General features: G+C 45.3%; 1 protein-coding gene and 1 long non-coding RNA gene across 4 annotated transcripts in view; one reads left to right on the top strand and one right to left on the bottom strand.

The window, feature by feature from the left end:
- mme (membrane metalloendopeptidase) overlaps nt 1-25290 on the top strand; it is a 105992-nt gene that overhangs the window by 32729 nt on the left and 47973 nt on the right. For all 3 annotated transcript variants that reach the window (XM_033031797.1, XM_033031798.1, XM_033031796.1), the window contains exons 5-8: nt 14574-14654; nt 14739-14834; nt 16570-16688; nt 18325-18390. In XM_033031797.1, the coding sequence (XP_032887688.1) occupies nt 14574-14654; nt 14739-14834; nt 16570-16688; nt 18325-18390 (362 nt within the window). The remainder of the gene's footprint in view (nt 1-14573; nt 14655-14738; nt 14835-16569; nt 16689-18324; nt 18391-25290) is intronic.
- On the bottom strand, nt 12445-24576 carry LOC116979880. Its single transcript, XR_004413796.1, has 3 exons — nt 24562-24576; nt 20564-20567; nt 12445-12563 (listed from the first exon to the last, which is right to left on the bottom strand). It is a non-coding gene; the product is annotated as an uncharacterized LOC116979880 (long non-coding RNA).

The following is a 25290-nucleotide window of genomic DNA, read 5'->3' as shown; positions in this document are numbered from 1 at the left end:
TCAGCATGGATTTATGAAGGGGAAATCCTGCTTGACTAATCTTCTGGAATTTTTTGAGGATGTAACAAGTAAAATGGATAAAGGAGAGCCGGTGGATGTAGTGTATCTGGAATTTCAGAAAGCCTTTGATAAGGTCCCATACAGGAGATTAGTGGGCAAAATTAGAGCACATGGTATTGAGGGTAGGGTATTGTCATGGATAGAGAATTGGTTGGCAGACAGGAAACAAAGTGTAGGAATAAACGGGTCCCTATCAGAATGGCAGGAAGTGGCGAGTGGAGTGCCGCAAGGCTCGGTGCCGGGGTCCGCAACTATTTACAATATATATTAATGATTTAGATGATGGATTAAAAGTGACACTAGCAAAGTTGCAGATGACACAAAACTGGGTGGCAGTATGAACTGTGAAGAGGATGCTCGGAGATTACAGGGTGACTTGGACAGGTTGAGTGAGTGGGCAGATGCATGGCAGATGCAGTATAATGTAGATAAATGTGAGGTTATCCACTTTGGCGGCAAGAACAAGAAGGCAGATTATTATCTCAATGGTGTCAGATTGGGAAAAAGTGCAACGAAACCTGGGTGTCATTGTACACCAGTCACTGAAAGTAAACATGCAGGTACAGCAGGCAGTGATGAAAGCTAATGGCATGTTGGCCTTCATAACGAGAGGATTTGAGTAAAGAGGTCCTTCTGCCATTGTACAGGGCCCTAGTGAGACCACATCTGGAGTATTGTGTGCCGTTTTGGTCTCCTAATTTGAGGAAGGACATCCCTGCTATTGAGGCAGTGCAGCGTAGGTTCACGAGGTTAATCCCCGGGATGGCGGGACTGTCATATGAGGACAGATTGGAAAGACTGGGCTTGTATTCACTGGAATTTAGAAGGATGAGAGGAGATATGATGGAAACGTATAAAATTATAAAAGGACTGGACAAGCTAGATGCAGGAAAAATGTTTCCAATGATGGGGGAGTCCAGAACCAGGGGCCACAGTCTAAGAATAAAGGGGAGGTCATTTAAAACTGAGATGAGAAATAACTTTTTCACCCAGGGAGTTGTGAATTTGTGGAATTCTCTGCCACAGAAGGCAGTGGAGGCCAATTCACTGGATGAATTTAAAAGAGAGTTAGAGCTCTAGGCGCTAGTGGAATCAAGGGATATGGGGAGAAGGCAGGCACGGGTTACTGATTGTGGATGATCAGCCATGATCACAATGAATGGCGATGCAGGCTCGAAGGGCCGAATGGCCTCCTCCTGCACCTATTTTCTATATTTCTATTTTTTCTATGATGTGCAAATATTGGCTCCATTTCAGGAAGAACAAAATACTGAAAAATAAAACAGAATAACTGTCGGGTACTCCCACTACATATCATTAAATCCCCCTTATATAGCATCTTCCAGTAGATGCTTCAGTGCATTCTTTGACTAATTTTGGAAATACTGGCACAATTCAACAAATCCGATTTTGTAAAACAACACGTGGGAATGTTTGCACTATCTCTGAGCATATTCCAGAAACCATATTTACAGCAAACCTGATGTGGATCATGACATATGTGGAGGATAATTACCATAAACTGCGGTCATAGATTCTTACAACATGGACACAGGCCCTTCAGCCCAATTCGACCATGCCGACTAAAACGCCCATCTATGCAAGTCATATTTACCTGCATTTGACTTGGTGGGCCAAAGGGTCTGTTTCCAAGGCATATCTTTCAATCATCAATCTTAAGATTCCATAACACATTCTATAAAATACCACACAAAATATTCACAACAGCCCAGGTTGTGCACTTAATGTAATAACTGAAACATTGGCAAAATAATTAATTAAAATAAAGAAATGGTCAATGAAATTGCACTGTAAGTTATTTTATTTGGACTGAGACGCCCGTGCATAAATTCTCCAGGAAATTGCATTGTAATTAATCACATTCCCCTTGAGATTTACTGTAAATATAAGTTTACATTTGAGGAAATTCCTTTGTAAGTACTGACACACTTCAGGAAAGTGCAATTGTTTGCACTCGATAAATAATTCCCTGTGTAATTCAAACAAACTTCTTGAAATCACCAGTGTAAATATAGAGACACTCTTATAATCGTTGACATGTCCCAGGAAATCCAATTGTAAATAGTGATTCACTCCGGAAATTTGCATTGCAAATAATGATTCAGGGAGATCCCGTGGATTAGTGGCACTGCACGATATCCCAATGTTGTACTGATACATCCCTGGAAATCTCAAAATAAGCATACTGTCATAATATTGCCAGGCTATATTCATAAATATACTTCACCCACAGCCAATCAAACACCCCCCCCCCCCCCCCCTCTCTCATACTGTAACCACCTATCACTTACCAGGCTTTGTCCTGCCCCCACCTCTCTTTTCCTGCTTTCTCCCCACCGAGCATCCCCCCGCTCCAATTAGTGGGAAGAAGGATCCCGACTCAAAGCCTCATCTATCCATTTTCTCTACAGATGCTGCCTGACCCGCTAAATCACTCCAGCACTTTGTGTTTTGCTCAAAATTCCTCCATCCGCAGTTCATTGTGTTTCTAAAAATAATATTGGTGTTGGTGCATTATTGTCGTGCGCATCATGATACAGTGAACAACTTTGTGTTACATGCTCTCCTGGGAGATCATACTGCACACGAGTTATGCAAAAGAGAAAATTGTTATGCAAAAGAGAAAACAGAGTGCAGAATACAGGCACTCCCTGTCTTAGGAAGGGTTATGTCCTGCGGGCCCCTTGCGTAAGTCGGATCTTACGCAAGTCGGAAACAAAAGTGCTACAGCACATGGATAAAGTTAATACTGGTTCTGTGTAGTACCAGTGGGAAAGCGTGGAGGGAGGTCCGACACAGACACCTCGGGGGAGCTTCAACACAGAGACCACGGGGGGAGCATCCACGAAAAGGGCTGACTGGCTTGCAGAATCAGTCGCATGCAACGGCAGGAGTGCATTGTTGCTGGGACTACCGCGATGCGAAACTCAGAAATAAAGCAGTGGCCTTAAAGAATTGTTTACATACCTGTGAGTGCGAGTTTACATAAGTCGCCTATTACTAAGTTGGGAGCGCCTGTATAGTGTTACAGCTGCTGAGAAAGTGTCGGGGGGAAAAAAGTACGAGCTTTAAACTTTAGACTTTAGAGATACAGCGCAGAAACAGGCCCTTCAGCCCACTTAGTCCACGCCGACCAGAATCATACAATAATGTTATCCTACACTCTTGAGACAATTTATAATTTTTTTACCAAAGCCAATTAACTTACAAACCTGTACGTCTTTGGAGTGTGGGAGGAAAGTGGAGCACCTGGAGAAAACACAGGCAGTCACAGGGAGAACATACAAATTATGTACAGACAGTACCTGTGGTCAGAAAGAGCCATAAAGAGTGGAAACAGGCTCTTCGGCTCAACTTGACCACACCGACCAACATGAGTCCTTGCGTTTGACCCATACCCCTCTAAACCTGTCCTATCCAAGTACCTGTCCAAATGTTTCATAAACGTTGTGACAATACCTGCCTCAACTACCTCCTCCAGCAGCTCGTTCCACACACCTACTACCCTTTTTGTAAAAATGTTGCCCCTCAGGTGTCTGTAAATTCTTTCCTCCCTGACAAACATATATCCTCTGGTTCTCGATTCCCCTGCTCTGGGTAAAAGGCTCTGTGCGATTACCCAATGTATTCCTCTCATGATTTTGTACATCTCTATAAGGTCACCCCTCATCTTCCTGTGCTCCAAGGAATAAAGTCCTAACCTGCTCAACGTTTCCCTGTAGCTCAAGCCCTCGAGTCCTGGCAACATCCCTGTAAATCTTCGCTGCACACTTTCTAGCTTAACAACATTTTTCCTATAACAGGGTGACCAAAACTGAACACAGTACTCTAAATGGGACCTCACCAATGCCTTGTACAACTGTAATGTGACCTCCCAATTTCATCTTCCTGCCCTGCAAGGAATAAAATCTTGGGCAGAGCAATTGATAAACCAAGCTGTACAGACACTTTGTAAATATGGCTTTAATGCAAAACCTCTCAACTTTTAGATTGTAAAGATTTTTTTGTTTAGTTCAGTTTATCGTCATGTGTAATGGTGAAAAGCTTTTGTTACGTGCTAACCAGTCAGTGGAAATATGATATATGACTAATATCCAGCCATCCATTTGTGGTCGGAGGGGCCGTAGGCGCAGATTGGTAGCCACGCTTCCGTCAGTCTGCCCCAGGGCAGCTGTGGCTACAGAAGTAGCTTACCACCACCGAGTGTGACTGAGGAGTGAATGAATAATGCGATGTAAAGCGCCTTGAGTATTAGAAAGGCGCTATATAAATCCCATCCATTATTATTATTATCCACAGTGTACAGATACATGATAAAGAAAATAACCAGAATAACATTTAATGTAAGTTGAAATCTAGTAAAGTCCGATCAAAGATAGTCCGAGAGTCTCCAAACTGGCACATGGGGGTCAGGACTGCTCTCTAATTGTTGCCCGATAACAATTGAGAAGAAATTGTCCCTGACTCTGGAGGTGTGTGTTTTTACACATCTGTACCTCTTGCATAATTGGAGAGGGGAGAAGAATTTGTTCTCGATTATGCTGGTGGCCTTGCTGAGACAGTGTGAAGTGGGACAGGAAGGTCCGTTGGGCGGCGCGACTCACGTCGCAGCGGCCTCTGCAGTCCGTCTGTCTTTTTGTTGTTTTTTGTCTCGTTTGAATGTATACGCGTATGTGTGCGGGGGGTGGGGGAAACTTTTAAAATCTATCCCCTGCACGGAGAACCCGACCTTTTCTCTGTCGGGTCTCTGTTGTCGTTGGGGCCTAGCACCGTGGAGCGGCCTCCAGCAGGAACGAGCTGGGGCTCCAGTCGCGGAGCCTGAGGACCTACTCACCATCGCGGAGCTGGCCGAGTTCGGAGCGAGTGGAGCTGTGGTGGCGAGCTGCTGTGACCCGACCCCGGGGATTCGGAGGCTCCAGCCGCTGGCCCGGTGGACGGTGATACCTGGAGCCCGCCTTCCGCAACGGCGACTTCTCCCGCCCGAGTTGCGGGGTTGAAGAGTACCTGGAGCGGGGCCTTACATCATCGCCCGGCGTGGCTTGGAATGGCTGTGGGACTTTGCTAGCGCCCGCCGGGGGCTCCAACAACAAGACCCGGAGCGTGGCCTTGCATCACCCGGCGCGGCGTAAATGGCCGCGGGACAATTGCCATCAACCGCCGGGGGCTTTGACTTTGACTCTGACATCGGGAGGGGAATGGGAAGTGCAGGGGAGAGGTAAGTCTTTGCCTTCCATCACAGCGAGGAGGAGATCCGCTGTGATGGATGTTTGTGTAAATTGTGTTGTGTCTTGGTTCTTGCTTGTGCGTATGACTGCAGAAACAACATTTTGTTTGAACCTCAATGGGGTTCAAATGACAAATAAATTGTATTGTATTGTATTGTATTGAAGAACCAAGGGAAAATGTGGGAAAAGTTCCAGGATTCCCTCTCCGATTACACACATCTCCCACTTCTGGACACCCTACCGTTCAGGAAATCCTGCGTTAACCACGTGACATTTTACTGGAATTCCCTCTGCAAATGTTTGACAAAATCTGCAAATTACGCTGTAAACTTACACCCCAGAATAGGTTGATCTAAATTCCTACTCATTCTAGATTCAGAAAATCCCATATTATTCGCCAATGTTTTCATGGCGACTTTACCAAAAATGATGGCCAGAATCCAAGGAGTACTGTTCACACACACACCAGGAAATCTCACTGTGAAGTCTGACATACTCCAGGAGATAGAGGCCACAAATACATTCCAAGAGATTCCCTTGCACTCGTTAACCAGTTCAGGAAACCAAATTGTACATGGTGAAGCTTTTATGCAGATTGCAATGTAAATATTCTCCGGTAATTCCCAGAGTAAATACTGACACAGTCTAGTGAACCATGGGGGAATTCTAAGCTGTGAAGAAAATCCCATTTGACGCATTCCTGAAAATCATATTGATTCATGCAGCAAATCCCATTGAAAACCCTTGGCACAGTGGCAGAGACTAATAACAGCAGTAAACCAAAGGCAATCGGACTTTAGATGCTGTGTGTTTAGAGTTTGTACCTTCTCTCCATGATCGTGCAAGTCTCCACTTTATTCCCACAGCCTGAAGATGCACTGGTAGGTAGGTTAATTGGCCACTGTAATTTTCCCCTCATGCAGGTGAAATACGTCAGGGCCAGTCTCACCCTGGTCACTCTCTCTTCCCCCCTCTCCCATCAGGCAAAAGGTACAGAGGTATGAAAACACACACCTCCAGATTCAGGGACAGTGTCATCCCAGCTGTTATCATGTAACTGAACCATCATATCACCAACTACAGAGCCGTCCTGACCTCCCACCTACCTCATTGGAGACCCTCGCACTATCTTTAATCTGGCTTTGCTGGACTTTATCATGCACATAACATTATTCCCTTTATCCTGTATCTGTACCCTGTGGACAGCTTGATTGTAATCATGTATAGTGTTTTCGCTGACCGGATAGCACACAGCAAAAATGCTTTTCACTGTACATCAGTACATGTGATGATAATAAACTGAACTAAACTAAACACATACTGTAACAATAATAAACCTAAACTAAAACCTAAAGCTAAGACTTTTCACAGCATCTGGATACATTTGACAATATTGGGCGGCACAGTGGCGCAGCGGTAGAGTTGTTGCCTTACACCACCAAAGACCCTGGTTCGATCCTGACTATGCATGCTGTCTGTACAGAGTTTGCATGTTCTCCCTGTGACCTCGTGGGTCTTCTCCAGGTACTCCGGTTTCCTCCCACAATCCAAAGACGTGCAGGTTTGTAAGTTAATTGGCCTTTGTAAATTGTCCCTAGTGTGCAGGATAGAACTAGTGTACAGGGTGTTCGACGCGGACTTGGTGGACCGAAGGGCTTTTTCCATGATGAATCTTTAAGCTAAGCTAGTTTTTTTTGCTGACTGGATAGCATGCAACAAAAACGCTTTTCACCGTACCTCACACCACGTGAAGATGATAAACAAAACTAAAATTAACACATGACAATAATCAACGTAAACCAAAACTGTATCAGGCGGCAAATAGTAGAGTTGCTACCTTACAGCACCAGAGACCCTGGTTCAATCATGAATATGGGTGCTGTCTGTACGGAGTTTGTAATTTCTCCCTGTGACCGTGTGGGTTTTCTCTGGGTGCCCCGGTTTCCTCCCACACTCCAAGATGTACATGTTTGCAGGTTAATTTGTCTTCAGTAAAAAATTGTAAATTGTCCCTGGTGTGTAGGATATGTACGGGGTGATCAATGGTCGGCGCGGACTCGGTGGGCTGAAGGGCGTTTCCGTGCTGTATCTCTAAACTAAACCAATGAGCATCTTCATGAAACAATTCCTTTCTCTCTGTTCTTTTTTGCCGTTGCTTCCAAGTTTACCATCCCCAGTATTCTAGGCAGTCATTTCCCTAAAGCTCAGTTATCAAGTCTGAAGACTTACTGCACAGTGGGGTTTTATGTATTGCCTCTGTTCTTAATTAAATCCGGCTACACCACTAATGTTTTCCAGTGCTGATGATAGGTTATTGGCCTCAGGGGTTCATTGGAAGATTTCTGCTGTGTTTTACCATTTCACAATTTTTATTGAGTTGCTTGCAAAGGTTTAAGTCATAAGTGGTCAATGCAACTCAAGGTGAATGCATTTAAGGGGAAACCAATAATCTTGCCATTGAACACATCTGTTATATATGAATAAATGAATGAATGAATACGTTTATTGTCATTGCACAATACTGTGCAACGAAATTCCATTACATCTCCTCCGATTTAAAAAAAATACAAACACGACAACCATTAACACATATGTACACTTATTAGTAAATAATGAATAGGTATTTTAAAAGAATTTAAAAGAATTTAAAAGAATTTGGCGGCATTTCTTGGAATTACATTTTGCTTCCCCAGCATTCTCTGTTGGAATTTAGCTCTTTTATCGCACATGGGTAGAAACTATTTTTTTAGTCTACAGAGTCCTGAATCGCCTCCCAGAGGGTAGCAGAGTAAAAAGGTGGTTGGCAGGGTGGGATGTGTCCTGCTTGATATTTGTGATAATACAACTCTGATAGTCCACGATCCAAATGTTAAGCGATCCCAATGGTTCCGAATCCAGATCACCAGACAACACTTGTTGCTCTTCCATAAGACCATAAGACGTAGGAGCAGAATTACGCAAATTGGGCCCATTGTGTCTGCTCCACCATTCATGATCCATGATCTATTTTTCCCTCTCAACCCCATTCTCCTGCCTTCTCCCCATAACCTTTGATGCCCTTACTAACCAAGAACTTATCAAACTTTGCTTTAAAAAAATACCAATAACTTGGCCACCACTGCCATCTGTGGCAATGAATTCCACAGATTCACCACCCACTGGCTTTAGATATCCCTCCTCATCTCCATTCTAAAGGTACGTCCTTTTATTCGGAGGCTGTCCCCTCTGGTCCTTGACTCTCCTACTACTGGAATCATCCTCGTCACATCCACACAGTCTAGGCCTATCATTATTTAGTAGGTTTCTATGAGATCCCCCTCATCCTAAAAATCTCCAGTGAGTAGAGGCCCAGGGCTTTCAAATACTCCTCATACATTAACCCGGGATCATTCTCGTAAACCTTGTCCAACGCCAGCCCATCCAATTCATCAAGCCCCCATTTGCCACAGTCCTTTCCGACTCATTGAATCACAGTTTCCCACTGTCTCGGTGGTGCAGCGGTAGAGTTGCTGCCTTATGGGCCTGTCCCACTTACGTGCCTTTTTCGGCAACTGCCGGCACCCATCATAGGTCGTTGCAGGTCGCTGAAAAGTTTCAATATATGGAAAATCCAGCGGCGACCAGAACAAGGAACGACTCTTTGGGTGACCACTCACAACCATACAGGCTTCATCCCGTGACATGTCGCCTGTATGGTTGTGAGTAGTCTCCTCAGTCGCCCAAGGAGTCGTAGCATCTTTCTGGTTACCGCTAAATTTTCAACATGTTGAAAAATTTCAGCGACCTGCATCGACCTATGACGGGTACCAGCAGTCGCCGAAACAGTCGCGTAAGTGGGACAGAGCCATTAGTGTGTCAGAGAGCCAGGTTCGATCCTGACTACGAGTGCTGTCTGTGCGGCGTTTTCATGTTCTCCCTATGGCCACGTGGGTTTTCTCTGGGTGCTCCCTTTTCCTCCCACACTGCAAAGACGTACTCATTTTTAATTAGATTAATTGGCTTTTGTAGAATTGTCCACAGTGTGTAGGATAGTGCTAGTGTATGGGGTGATCGCCAGTTGGCGTGGACTCGGCAGGCCAAAGGACCTGTTTCCACACTGTATCTCTAAAGTAAACTAAACTTATGGTAGCTTGTTCAGCTTAGACTAGTTTATTGTCACATGTACCTAGGTACATTGAAAAGCTTTTGTTGCGTGCTATCCCATCAGTGAAAGACTATACATGAATCCAATTGAGCCATGCACAGTGTTCAGATACATGATAAAGGGAATATTGTTTAGAAAACAAATACAACTGTTGGAGTGGAGGTTTAAAAGAATGGAGCGATTGGATGCATGACAGAAAACTGTGGAGGCCAAGTCAATGGACATTTATAAGGTGGAGATTGACAGATTCTTGATTAGTACGGGTGTCAGGGGTTATGGGGAGAAGGCAGGAGAATGGGGTTGAGAGGGAAAGATCAGTCATGGTTGAATGGCAGAGTAGACTCAATGGGCCGAATGTCCTAATTCTACTCCTATAACTTATGAACTTATGGATAATTACAGATATATTTCTGTGACCAGTACACAAAGAGTCACTTGGTTTGGGTGCCATCTTGGATCTTAGGTCCCAGGGAAACATACAGTGGAAAATACAGGTGTGGACTCCTGTATGTTGAAGGCTGAATGTTGGTCATGGCTCTGACAAAAGAATCACTGTGTGGGAAGGAACTGCAGATGCTGGTTTAAACAAAAAGACAAGAAATGCTGGAGTAACTCAGCAGGACAGGCAGCATCTCTGGAGAGAAGGAATGGGTGACGTTTCGTCAGACTGAAAGTCACGGGAATTGGAAACGAGAGATATAGACAAAGATGTCGAGAGATATAGATGAAATAAATAAAAGATATGCACAAAGTAACCATGATAAAGGAAACGGGTAATTGTTAGCTGTAGCGAGGTGAGAATGAAAATATATGAATATTGATTTCTCTAACTTCAAGTAACCCCTGCTTTCCCTCTCTCTCCATCCGTCCCTCACCCAAGTCACATCAGCTTTTCGTTCTCAACTCGCTACAGCTAACAAGGACCTGTTTCCATTCTCATTGTTACTTTTTTACAGATCATTCATTCATCTATATCTATATCTCTCAGCATCATCGTCTATTTCTCTTGTTTCTCTTTCCCGTGACTTTCAGTCTGAAGAAGGGCCGTGACCTGAAACGTCACCCATTCCTTCTCTCCAGAGATGCTGCCTGTCCCGCTGAGTTACCCCAGCATTTTGTGTCTATCTTCAAAAGATACACTGTGTTCATTGAGGAACTGATTAAGCCACAGCTGGTCTGTAATCATGGCATTTGTTCATGCTACGTCAGTGAGGAGACCACAGACATCTTGGCTCCAGATCCTCTGTTCCTGGACATGTCACTGGAAGCTTTGAACACTACAAATCACTGGCTTTCTTTCATCCTCTCTTATTTTTAACCTCAAATGTGGAGCAAACGTTTACATTAGGTGGTGGATTTGGACTTGAAATGTACATTTTTTACTAAAAATATCAAATTGAAATACTCTGAAATTCTACTTAAAATAGTGTTTGGGAATTCCTTTCAACGCTGATTAAATCCTTTAGACTTTAGATACAGTGCGGAAACAGGCCCTTCGCCCATCAAGTTCGCGCTAACCAGCAATTAGCCCCTACACTCGCACTATCCTACACCCTGGGACAATGTACTATTTTGAAGTCAGTTCACTGACAAACCTGTACGTCTTGGGAGTGTGGGAGGAAACCGGAGCGCCGAGGAAAAACCCACGCTGTCATTTAGGAAGCCCGGCAGTCTAATTAGTTTAGAAATACAGCATGGAAACAGGCATTTCGACCCTTCGACTCCACACCGATCATCGATCACTTGTTCACACTAGTTCTATGTTATCCACTGACAATTTGCAGAATCCAATTAACCTACAAACCCGCACGTCTTTGGAATGTGGGAGGAAAACGGAACACCCGGCGGAAAAGCACGCGGTCACAGGGAGAACGTGCCAACTCCACTCACAGGCAGCACCCGAGGCCAGGATTGAACCTGGGTCTCTGCTGCTGTGAGGCAGCAGCTCTACCAGCTGTGCCGTCCCATACTTGTGCATCGCATGCCCCCATGCATCGGACATCGGATCCTTATCTTTATCCACCTGTCACTCGCCAGAGTTTGTACCGATCCCACTTCTTTCATGCCCCTACTACAATCAGTATGAAGAACGGTCTCCCACCCGAAACATTGCCTATCCATGTCCTTCAGAGATGTTGTCTGTCCCGCTGAGCTACTCCAGCGCTTTGTGTGGGGGGTGGTTGCCTCTATTTTAAGCAACGTTGTTTTTGAGATAAACTTGCCTTGCATTCTTTGTAATTGCATCATTGTGCTGGGCCCAGGACAGATCTTCAGAGCTCAGGAACTGCATATATAATAATTTTAAAATATCACTTGTAGGAGTCAGGCATCTGGGTAAATTATTATTTCCTCTCAGCCATTACCATGCTAAGTGGTTCCTGAGCAGCCGGTAAACAAACGCTAAATATAACCCGAAGGGATTGTGGCTACAGCTCCCTTCACAGTGGAGATAACATGTAGAAGCAGCTGAAACTGCAGCCGTTGCTGATAATGGGTCAGAATTTTCCCACTGCTACCCTTGGACACACTGGGCAAGCTTCCCCTTTGGAAGTTAAATAGGTGGACTTGCAAATATTTGACCAATTATTCTTGAACAACAGTCTCTCACTGTTTGGAAAGTTTAGGGTAGAGATACAGCGTGGAAACAGTCCCTTCCGGCCACCAAGTCCATGCCGACTATCAATCACCTATACACTAGTTGAGTTTAGTTTAGAGGTACAGTGCGGAAACAGGCCCTTCGGTCCACCGAGTCCGCGCCGACCAGCGATCCCCACACACTAACACCATCCTACACACACTCAGGACAATTTACAATTTTACTAAGCCAATTAGCCAATTAGTACGTGTTTGGAGAATGGGAGGAAACCGGAGATCCTGGAGAAAACCCCCGCAGGTCTTGAGAAGAACGTACAAACACCATACAGACTGCACCCGTGGTCAGGATCGAACCCAGCATAATCAAGGATGAATCGCACCTTGGCCACTCCCTCTTCGGGCAAAAGGTATAGAAGTGTGAAAACGCACACCTCTAGATTCAGGGACAGTTTCTTCCCAACTGTTATCAGGCAAGTGAATCATCCTACCACAACTGTGGAGCAGTCCTGGACTACTATCTGCCCTATTGGTGACACTTGAATTATCCTTGATCGGACTTTACTGGCTTTACCTTGTACTAAATGTTATTCCCTTATCATGTATCTATACACTGTAAATGGCTCGATTGTAATCATGTATTGTCTTTCTGCTGACTGGTTAGCACGCAACAAAAGCTTTTCACTCTACCTCAGTACACGTGATAATAAACTAAACTGGAATGTCTCGGTTCCTGTGATAAATGGCAGATCCCAACCCAAAACCTCGACTATCCATTCCTTCCACAGATGCATATTGACCCTTTGAGTTCCACCAGCACTTAGTGTTTTGACGAGATCAGAGGACACGAGTTTAAGGCAAGAGGGGAAAGAGTTAATAGGAATCTGAGTGGATGTATGGAATGAGCTGTGGGAAGAAGTAGTTAAGGCCCCCTGCGGCCGGGGCCCTGGAACTCCAGCCCGCCCCAGAGAGGTATGAATCTGTGGTTTTCACCCAGAGAGTTGTGAATCTGTGGAATTCTTTGCCACAGGCAGTGGAGGCTAATTCACTGGGTGTTTTCAAGATGGAGTTAGATTTAGCCCTCAGGGCTAAAGGAATCAAGTGACATGGAGTGATGACGTAACCACCCGACACCGTGCGACGTCCAAATTCATTCGGCCCGCCTCCTGCCCAGCTGATTGGTGAGTATGATGTCGGGACCAGCCCCGCACAACTCCAGACAGCTCCGTGGTCGGAAGTAGGACCAGCCCCTCAAGGTCGTACGCCTCAAGCCACCACGTTTGGCATGCTGGTGGGACATGACAACGGAGACATAAAAAACTGCAGATGCTGGAATCATGAGTAAAACACAAAGTGCTGGAGGAACTCAGCAGGTCAGGCTGAATCTGTGGAGGAGACAGACAGGCAACATTTCGAGTCGGGATCATTCTTCAGACTGGAAGAGGAGAGAGAGGTGGAAAAGGGGTGGGTGTGGGTCATCCAGGTGAGAGGGTGATTAGTGATAGGTGGATACAGGTGAGGGGGTGATCAGTGATAGGTGGATGCAGGTGAGGGGGTGATCAGTGATAGGTGGATACAGGTGAGAGGTGACTAGTCATAGGTGGAATTCAAGTGTGGAGGGGGGTGATTGGCAGATTTGTGGAGTAAGTGACAAACACCAGAGGTGTAAAGGAGACAATGGGTGTCTGCACTTTGTCTTGTGTTCTGCATTCCAACATTTTTCAAATGGCTAATTAATACCACACATCTCCCTTCTTGCGAATGCAAGCTCCTCATTGCCCACCGATCACCTCCGATTGTTATTGTGGAAGTATAAAACAATGAGTCTTCAGGTTAAGTTGCAAATATATGCAGACAATATTTGATATTCTGGTCCAATAACAGTCACGTTACCATATTAACCACGGGTTGCCTTGTTGCCACGGGAACGCCACATTGGCACTACATCCTTTTCTATCCTCTGTAGCTCTGCGGGGTTGAATCTATGGAAACCCTGGCTTTGGAGAAGAGTCAGAAAGTGGTGAATCCCATTGCCGCAGACTTCGGCCATTCGGCCCATCAAGTCTACTCCGTCATTCAATGATGGTTGATCTATCTTTCCATTTCAACCCCATTCTCCTGCCTTTTTCCCCATAATCCCTGACACCCTTACTAATCTAGAATCTGTCAATCTCCGCCTAAAATATAACCATTGACTTTGCCTCCACCGTCATCGGCGGCAATTAAATCCGCAGATTCACCACCCTCTGACGAAGGAAATTCCTCCACATGTCCTTTCTAAAGGGACGTCCTTTTATTCTGAGGCTATGCCCTCTGGTCCTAGACTCTCCCACTAGTGGAAACAACCTCTACATATTCACTATACCCAGGCCTTTCACTGTTTGGTAAGTTTCAATGAGGTCTCCTCTCATCCTTCTAAACTTTCTTTGAGCTTTGGATGCGCTGCTTTACTTCTTTGGTGGCTAATTCTTCCACGAATGTTCCCGAGTCCATTCACCCCCACTGATGGCATGTTTTCCTGCTGCTGCTAGATGTACTGGAGAAGCCTGGCGATGATGGTTCTGTGGCGATTCGGAAAGCAAAGACGTTGTACAAGTCATGCACGAATCAAAGTAAGTGACGGTCCTGCCATTACTCCAGCTTGTTCCCACCGTAGCCTTGACTCGCGCTAACATCTCTCCCTGTGTTTACCTCAGCGGCCATTGAAATGAAAGGCGGGAAGCCGTTGATCGCCATGCTGAAGGAACTGTCCGAGTGGCCCGTTGTAACAGATGACTGGGACAATACTTATGGTAAGATCTAAACACAGCTCCACATAGCACAGTTTAATGTCCAATCAAAGCTGCCGGTTTAGTACATAGAACGTACCTTCAGAATGAGGATGAGGAGGAATTTCTTTAGCCAGAGGGTGGCGGATCTGTGGAATTCATTGCCACAGATGGGCAGCACAGTAGCACAATAGTTCAGCACAATGGCGCAGTGGTAGAGCGGCTACTTCACAGCACCACAGACAAGGGTTCGATCTTGACTAAGGGTGGACTACAAACTGTACAGAGTTTGTACATTCCTCCTGTGACCACATGCTTTTCTCCGGGGGGCTCCAGTTTCCTCCCATACCCCAAAGATGTACAGGTTTGTAGGTTAATTGTCTTGGGTAAAATAATAAATTGTCCCTAGTGTGTAGGATAGTGTTAGTCTACGGGGTGATCGCTGGTATGCGTGGACTCGGCAGGCCGAAGAGCTTGTTTCCGTGCTATATCTCTAAGTAAAGTCATTGAATACTTTAAAAAGGGAGATTTATGGTTCTTGATTGGTAAGGGTGTCACAAGGTTACGGGTAGAAGGCAGGAGAATGTTTAATTTATTGTCACGTGTACCAAGGTACAGTGAAAAGCTTTACCTGTTGCATGATATCCAGTCAGCAGAAAGACTCAGTGGTCTCAGAGAACATCTCTGGAGAAAAAGAATGGGTGACGTTTCATGTTGATACCTTTCATCAGACCCGAAATGTCACTATCCGTGTTCTCCAGAGATACTGCCTGACGTGCGAGTTACTCCAGCATTTTGTGTACTTTTATGTATTAATCATGATCTGCAATTCTTTGTTTCTACTTTTCCTCAATCTACGTCGCACACTGTCAGAACGTAAGCTGAGAAAACCTAGGAGCAGAATTGGACCATTCAGCCCATCAGGATCCACTCGGCTATTCAATCAAGGCTGATTTATTTTTCCATCACATCCCAATTCTCCTGCCTTCTCCCCATAACCTTTGACACTCTTACTATTCAAGAATTCCAAATGTATTTTACAAGAGCGGGTAGAGCCACTAGCTTACAGCACAAGAGACCCAGGTTCAATCCTGACCTTGGCTGCTTTCTGTGTGGAGTTTGCAAATTCTCCCTGTGACTGCGTGGGTTTCTTTCGGGTGCTCCGGTTTCCTCCCACATCCCAAAGACGAGCAGGTTAATTAGCTTCTGCGAATTGCCCTAAATGTGCAGGGAGCGGATGCAAAAAGAGTTTTAACATAGAAAAGTACAATATCATAGTTGTATGATAATTATGTTAACATATAACATAAAATGGGTGATCGATGGTCAACATGGACTCGGTGGGCCAAAGGACCAATAACAACATTTAAAAGACATTTGGACCGATACATGGATTGGAGAGATAGGGCCAAATGTAAGCAGGAGGGACTAGTGTGAGTGGGGCATCTTGGTCAACGTGGGCAAGTTGGGCCGAAGGGCCTGTTTCATTGCTGTATGACTCTATGATACTCTATGACCTGCTCATGCATCAAAAGGTTCCACATTGGCCAACACATGCTCCTCTCCTCTAAGTCAACGGCATCTTATGAGATGAGTTTCTGGCTTTGATGTCCAAAAGTGCTTGCTTGCATTCGGAGAAGGAGTGGTGACTTCCTATAATCCTGCTCACTGCTGTCTTTTGGAGGGAGAGAAAATATATGAGTGTTACTGAAGGTGAAAATGTTTCGGAAGATTATAAACTCTGTTTTCTTTCTCCCAGGTAAGAACTGGTCGCTTGAGGCGGTCCTATCAACAATGAATGCCAGATATGGAAGACATGTCCTCATCGACTTTTATGTTGGAACTGATGACAAAAACTCAAATGTTCACATCATCCACGTGCGTACCATTATTGAAATAATTTTTGTTCATTTGGCTAGTTTGTTTAGTTTAGTTATTATTATCACGTGTACCGAGGTGCAAAGGTTTTTTGTTTGCGTGCTATCCAGTCCAAGAAAAGATAATACATGATTACAATCAAGCCGTTAACTGTGCACAGATAATGGATAAAGGGGACAACATTTAGTGCGAAGATATTATTTTGAAGTCCAATTAATGTTAGTTCAAAGGTCTCCAGTGAGGTAGATGGGAGGTCAGGACCGCACTCTAGCTGGTGAGAGGACGTTCAGTTGTGTGATATCAGCTGGGACGAAACTGTCCCTGAATCTGGAGGTGTGCGTTTTCAAACTTCTGTACCTCTTGTCTGATAATGCCAGAGACCCGGGTTTAACCCTGATTATGGGTCCTATCTGTGCGGAGTTTGCACGTTCTCCCTATGGCCGTATGTGTTTTCTCCGGTTTCCTCCCACATTCAAAAGAGGCGCGGGTTTGTAGGTTAATTGGTTTCTGTAAATTGTCCCTTGTGTGTCGGATTGAACTAGTGCACTAGTGATTGCTGGCCGGCATGGACTCGGTGGGCCAAAGGGCCTATTTCCACGCTGTATATCTAAACTAAACTAAACTAAATTAAACTAAACTGATGGGAGAGGGAGGCAGAGTGAGTGACCGAGGTGTGACTGGTCCAGATAATGCTCGTGTCCTTATCGAGGTGAAGTGTAGATGGAGTCAATGGAAGGGAAGCTGTAAAATATTGTTTCTGTTTGGAGTAGAACAATTTCAAAAGTATATTCTGAGCTAATGATGACAGGTCAGGGAGGATTAAGACCTTTGATTATAATCAGTGCAGTGGCAATAGAGGATGGTGTGGGAGAAGAATATAATGGGAATAGATATCCAATGTAAATCTAAGGGAGGCAGAATCATTACTAGGGAGACACAGGGAACTACAGATGCTGGAATCTTAATCAAAACATAAAGCATTGCAGGAACTCAGTGGGTCAGGTGACATCTGTGGAGGGAATGGACAGATGACGTTTTGGGTCGGGAGCTGTCTTCAGACTTATTGTAGCACGAGCGAGAAAGCTGTTAATGAGAGGTGGGGCAGGACAAAGCCTGGCAAGTGATAGGTAGATATAGGTTAATTGGCAAAAGAGTGGAGTAAGTGACAAAGGCTAGAGGTGAAAAGGAGACAAAAGGGTGTCAGATCCCAAGGATGATAGGTTAACGTATGAGGAGCGTTTGAAGGCTCTGGGCCTGTACTCGCTGTCGTTTAGAAGATTGAGGGGGGGGATCTCATTGAAAACGACCAGATCATGAAAAGCTTAGAAATAGTGGACGTGGAAAGGAGAGTCTCGAATCTGAGCCACAGGCGGCTATGGAGGCCAAATCATTGGTTATTTGTTCATTGGAAGTTGATAGGTTCTTGATTAGTAAGGGTGTCAAAGGTTACAGGGAGAAGGCATGAGTTTGGGGTTAAGAGGGAAAAATATTTCAGCCATCATTGAAAGACGGAGCAGACTCGATGGGCTGAAATGCCCTAATTCTGCTCATATGACTGGTCTCATAGATTAGAGAATTAAAGAAAGCTGGAACCGACAATCTATTAATACCACTTTAATTTTTGATGAATTCATAGATCGATCAGCCTGGCCTTGGTATGCCTTCCCGGGATTACTATGAGTGCACAGGAGCATACAAAGAGGTAGGTGATTCTCATTTTTACATTGGTTATTATTCTTGAACAAAGAATGTAATGTTAATCTGTCGGGAAAAGATTTGATAAATGAAGGAAAGCTTGTAGGGATGCCCACACTCAAGGTTTGGTGTACACTTCCATTAGCACGATGCTAAGTTTTCAATCATCTTCTTTCTAGTCCCCACTCTGGTAAGGGAGGAGGCCTAGGGCAGAAAGATTAGAATGGGAATGCGAAGGGAAGTTAAAATGTTTAGCAACAGGGAGATACAGCATGCCTTGGCAGAGCGAGCGCAAACGTTCGGAGAATCGGACGCCTAGTTCAGAGAAACGACACGGGCGGCACAGTGGTGCAGCAGTAGAGATGCTGCCTTACAGAACGAGAGACCCAGGTTCAATCCTGACTATAGGTGCTGTCTGTATGGAGTTTGTACGTTCTCCCTGTGACCACGTGGGTTTTCTCCAGGTGCTCCGGATTCCCTGCCACAATCCAAATATGTACAAATTTGTGGCTTATTTGGCTTTGTTAAAAAAAAATAGTAAATTGTACCTAGTGTGTAAGATAGTGCTAGTTTACGGGGTGATCGATTGTCGGTGTGAGCTCAGTGGGCCGAAGGGCCTGTTTCCGTGCTCTATGCCTAAAAAAAGGAGTCCTTGCTAAGATGCATAGACAGGGAATGGAGGGTTGTGGCTCATGTGCAGGCAGAGGATATTAGTTTAGCCTCACTGTCAAAGAGCCCACATCGGGAACACCGGATACAGTGGATAAGGTTAGAGGAGATGCATTGGGACTAGATTTATACAACAATAAGTGAACATTGTATTGAGGAGCTTGGAGTTATTCACCATATGATGAAGAAACCTGTAACAGACTGATACCTGTGTAAGGTGCCACAGTTTCTTGGTTCTTGGTTGCATTCAATGATGATTTCATGATACTTTATTGTCAATAGACAATCGGTGCAAGAGTAGGCCATTCAGCCCTTCGAGCCAGCACCGCCATTCAATGTGATCATGGCTGATCATCCCCAATCAGTACCCCGTTCCTGCCTTCTCCCCATATCCCCTGACTCCGCTATTTTTAAGAGCCCCATCTAGCTCTCTCTTGAAAGCATCCAGAGAACCGGCCTCCATCGCCCTCTGAGGCAGAGAATTCCACAGACTCACCACTCTCTGTGAGAAAAAGTGTTTCCTCGTCTCCGTTCTAAATGGCTTACTCCTTATTCTTAAACTGTGGCCCCTGGTTCTGGTCTCCCCCAACATCACCTGTGTCACATGCACCTTGGTACAGTGAAATGCCTGGTTTTACCTATAACCCATAAAATCCTGTAGCAAACCTCACCGAGGCAGTACACAAGTCGCCAAAGTTTCTGGTGCCAACAAAGTTACAAACATCCACAAACGGTCCCATCTTCCGTCTGCCGCCGCACATGGCAACAGGAGCCCCCCCCCCCCCCCCCTTCATTCTCAGTGGCCCTCTGACAGGTCCCCGATCATTCTCGGCTCGCACCTCACTCTACGTCCCTCCTCATTCTCAACAACACTTCTCTTTCTCGCTACAATCCTCCTCACTCTACAGCTCTCCTCACTCTAGGCGACCCTCCTCGCCCTCAATAGTCCACCTCAGTTTCTACAGTCCTCCTCGCCCCCAGGGGCCCACCTGGCTCTCGACAGTCCACCGCACTCTCAACAACCCCCTCCCTCGCATCGGCCCACCTCGCTCTCCGCAATTCCTGGTAATTCTCTCGGCTTCTGCAGTAACAGTCATAAAATATCCCGCAGTTGGGCTCAGCAGGTGTACCTACTGATGCAAGCTGTTCACTATTACATTTGGGAATCTGTTCTGAACACAGGCTCTGGATCAGCATGTGAGTTCTGCTTCCTCTATATAGGGTAAACAGCCTTTGTTGATCACAGTCTCACTAATGAGCTCAATTATAGGGGATTTCTGATGATTCTGCCTCTGCAGATAGACTGAGAATATAGAAAATTACAGCACAGGCTCACAATGTCCTTGCCGATCATAATGCCAAGTTAAACTGATCTCCTCCGCATGCACATGATCCATATCCCTCCATGCCCCGGCTTTCCACGTGCCTATCTAAAACCATCCTCAATGCCACTATTGCACCACCCTTGACCTTACATTACAGGCACTCAATGTAAGAAAAACTTGCTCCACCCATCTCCTTTAAACCTTGCCCATCTCACCATCAAGGTATGCCCTCTAGTCTTTGACATTTCCACCCAGGAAACAAAGCTGTCTACCCTGTCTATGCCTCTCATAATTTTATGTACATCTACCAGGTCTCCCCTCAACCTCCTGTGTTCCATAGAAAACAATCCGTTTGTCCAACCTCCTCATATAGCTAAGTGTCCCGACCCGAATCATCACCAATCCATGTTCTTCAGGGACACAGCCTGACCCGCTGAGTTACTCCAGCACTTTGTATCATTTTTATTTGTAAACCAGCATCTGCAGTTGTTATTGTCTATCCTTATAGCTAATAGTTTGGTTTAGTTTAATTTAAATTCGTTTAGTTTAATTTATTGTCACGTGAACCGAGGTACAGCGAGAAACATTTGCTGCGTGCTAACCGGTCAGCAGAAAGACTATGCACAATCGAGCCATCCACGGTGTACAGATACATGGCCTGTAATCATTTTATCTCTGTGAGCTTTTAATTGTGACACTGCGAAATACAACTGTGGTCAATAGCGGAGATTGATTCGGAGTGGAGTTTCCGGAAAAATTGCAACTAATACCAAGCATCGCTTTCTGAAGTCCAGACTAATTGAAGCCTTTCAAATGATGAGTGGTCTATTAATTTGGTGAACTCAGTGACCAGACTAAAAGACGAATGTCCATAAATATCATCCCAATTTCAGATATTGTCTCTGAAAAGGATCCATTATCTCGTTAGTTTAATCTCTTGAGGGAGTGGTTGTACAAGTAGCCAAAATGGGCGGCCAACTCCGATCTATCACAAAGATAAAGTGCTGGAGTTACACAAAGTGCTGGAGTTACACAAAGTGCTGGAGTTACACAAAGTGCTGGAGTTACTCAGCAGGTCAGGCAGCATCTCTGGAGAATAAAGATGGGTGACGTTGTAGGTCGGGACCCTTCTGAAAGATGGACCCAAAACGCCACCCATCGTTTTTCTCTAGAGATGCTGCCTGACCCGCTGAGTTACTCCAACACTTTGTGTCTATCTTTGGTATAAACCTGCATCTGCTGTTTCTTGTTTCTACATTTAGTCTATCAGGGCTACTTTATTTCTTTATTTTCTGATCCCTCCTCTCTGAAACCCTCCAACGTTTCACCCAATACATCATGTTCGCTTTTGAGTACTCTCTGGAATGTCGGAAGTTGAGGGGCGACTCGATAGAAATTCTGAGAGGCTTAGATAGGGTAGACAGTCAGAACCTTTAGATAGACACAAAAACGCTGGAGTAACTCAGCGGGACAGGCAGCATCTCTGGTGAGAAGGAATGGGTCACGTTTCGGGTCGAGAGCCTTCTTCATAACCTTTATCCCTGGGAGGAAATGTCAAATAACCATATAACCATATAACAATTACAGCACGGAAACAGGCCATCTCGGCCCTTCTAGTCCGTGCCGAACACATAATCTCCCCTAGTCCCATATACCTGCGCGCAGACCATAACCCTCCATTCCTTTCCCATCCATATAACTATCCAATTTATTTTTAAATGATAAAAACGAACCTGCCTCCACCACCTTCACTGGAAGCTCATTCCACACAGCTACCACTCTCTGAGTAAAGAAGTTCCCCCTCATGTTACCCCTAAACTTCAGTCCCTTAATTCTCAAGTCATGTCCCCTTGTTTGAATCTTCCCTACTCTCAGTGGGAAAAGCTTTTCCACGTCAACTCTGTCTATCCCTCTCATCATTTTAAAAACCTCTATCAAGTCCCCCCTTAACCTTCTGCGCTCCAAAGAATAAAGCCCTAACTTGTTTAACCGTTCTCTGTAACTTAGTTGCTGAAACCCAGGCAACATTCTAGTAAATCTCCTCTGTACTCTCTCTATTTTGTTGACTAGATGCCAGAGGGCATAGCTTTAAGGTGAGTGGGGCAATGTTTAAAGGAGTTGTGCGGGGCAACCTTTCTTACACAGACGGCGATGAGTGCCTGGAACGCACTTCCAGGGATGGTGGTGGAGGCAGATATGATAGAGGCTGTTACATAAGCACATGGATATGCAGGGAATGGAGGGATATGGATCACGTGCAAACGGAGGAGATTAATTTAACTTGGCATCACGGGCAACACAGCGGCGCAGCGGTAGAGCTGCTGCCTTACAGCGCCAGCGACCTGGGTTCGATCCTGGCTACGGCTGCTGTCTGTAAGGAGTTTGTACGCGTGGGTTTTCCCTGGATGCTCCGGTTTCTTCCCACACTCCAAAGATTTACGGGTTTGTAGGTTAATTGCCTTCGGCAAAATTGTAAATTGTCCCTAGTGTGTAGGATAGTGCTAGTGTATGGGCTGATCGCTGGTCGGTCCGGACTCGGTGGGCCGAAGGGCCAATTTCCGTGCTGTATCTCTAAAATCTAAAATCTCAATCATATTCAGTATGGACATTGTGGGCCGAAGGGCCTTGTTCCTGGTCTGTACTGTTTAATGTTCTACGATATTTTTCCCCAAACCCTGTTACTCATTGCTCTTCCTCTGGTGTTGGGTCATGTGCTTTTTCAACATGTTTAACTTGCCTTGTTTCAATCCCTTCCCCTTGGGTTCAAAAAGTCACATGACTGAATCAGCTGGTGGGAATTAGATCTAAGGAATTCCCGGTCCTGTTAAGGCTCATTAAAACGTCTGGCAGAAAATAAACCAAAATATCATTAGGGAAGTGCCTATACACGCTAGCACGACGATACATATGAATAGACAAACAGTACATTCCTGCCTTGTGCCCGTCATTATATTTAATGGATGCATTACATAAGTTTTTTAAAAACATAAACCAACAAACGTTGCACATATGCAATGCTCTCTGTAAATTTCTGGGCTCACATCTGAGTTTAGGTTTAGTATAGTTTAGAGATACAGCATGGAATCAGGCCCTTCGGCCCACCAAGTCTGTGCCAACCAACGATCACCCGTACACTAGTTCAACGTTATCCCAGATTTGCATGCACTCTCTACACACTAGGGGCAATTTGCAACGGCCAATTAATCTACAAATCCGCACCTCTTTGGGATGTGGAGCACCTGGAGGAAACCCACACAGTCGCGGGGAGAAGGTGCAAACTCCACACGGACAGCACCCAAGGGCAGGATCAAACCCGGGGTCTCTGGAGCTGTGAGGCATGAATTCTGTCAGCTGCCCTGATGAAGCTTTGTAATAGTGGAGATGTGTTTGTATGTGTGTATATGAGAGTGTGTGTACATATATGTGTGTGTGTGTGTGTGTGTGCATGTACATATGCGTGTGTGTGTTTGTGTGTGTGTGTGTGTCTAAGAAAGAGAGAGAGAGGGAGGAGTGGGTGACACCTTTCCAACTCGGGTCTCTGTCTATTTGGGTCAACCTCCATGGCTCCATTTGAGGAGGAATAGACTGTGCTGACCTACTAATGGCCAGCGGACTCAGTGGACTGAAGAGCTGGTTTCCATGTTGGATCTCTAAACTAAATCAGGAGTAGGTTTCACAAATCACTCCACCAGTTCCACAGCACTTTGGACTCCTGAGAACATAATGAGAAAAATCAGTGGTGAATTTATGTAATGCTTTTCTCTGTGCTGCACAGCACTTCAGCGACGGTGAAGTGCTTTTGAAAGTGTGGCCAGAAAGGAAATGTGGCAGCCACTCTCTGCACTGCAAACCGCAGTCATATAATATTTCTGCACTGGTGTTTATGATGGATATGCGAACACTGGAGAGAACAGAGCACTCCCAATGTGAGCATTAAAAGTTGAAAATGCAGCCCAGACCATCGCACATTTCAACCTCCCTTCCATTGAAACAATTTACATTTCGCGCTCATGCAGGTGAAATACATGAGGACCAGTCTCACCGCGGTCATTCCCTCTTCTCCCCTCTCTCATCAGGCAAGAGGTACAGAAGTTTGAAAACGCACACCTCCAGATTCAGGGGCATTATCAGGCAACTGAACCATCCTCTCATCAACTAGAGAGTGGTCCTGACCTACCATCTACCTCATTGGTGACCCTCGAACTATCTTTAATTGGATTTTACTGGACTTTATTTTGCACTAAACGTTATTCCCTTTATCATATGGATGGCTGGATTGTAACCATCTATAGTCTTGCCGCCGACTGGTTAGCACACAACAAAAGCTTTTCACTGTACCGCAGTACACGTGACAATAAACTAAAGTAAACTAAACTAATATTTCACATCAAGAGCACAGTTCAGCCATGCTGTTAGCTCATAGACTATGGGTGAAATTTGAGCCATGACCTTTGGTCTCTGCATGCTACCCATTCAGCTGAAGACACGAGCGGAGAACCCAACGTGGCACAGCGATGCAAAGGGGTAGAGCTGCTGCCTCACGGCACTAGAGACCCGGGTTCAATCCTGATCTCAGGCGCTGCCAATGTGGAGTTTGCACGCTCTCTCCGGTGCACCCAGGGAGAACGTGCAAATTCCACACAGACAGCACCTGAGTGAGTTTCCTCCGGGAATTCCAGGTTTCCTCCCACATCCCAAAGACGTGTGGATTTGTTGGTTAATTGGCCCCCCTCTGTAACTTGCCCCTAGTGTGTAGGGAGAAGGTGCGAAAGTGGGATTATGTAGAACAAGTTTGTTTTGTGATACCTACTCATAGTTTAGTTCAGAGCTACAGAATGGAAACAGGCCCTATAGCCCACCAAGTCCACACTGACCATCGACCACTCTATAACACCAGTTCTATGTTATCGCCA

The sequence above is a fragment of the Amblyraja radiata genome, chromosome 13 (genome assembly GCF_010909765.2).
Source record: "Amblyraja radiata isolate CabotCenter1 chromosome 13, sAmbRad1.1.pri, whole genome shotgun sequence".
Classification (NCBI taxonomy): Eukaryota; Metazoa; Chordata; class Chondrichthyes; order Rajiformes; family Rajidae; genus Amblyraja; species Amblyraja radiata.
This window is presented reverse-complemented; position numbering and strand designations above follow the sequence as displayed.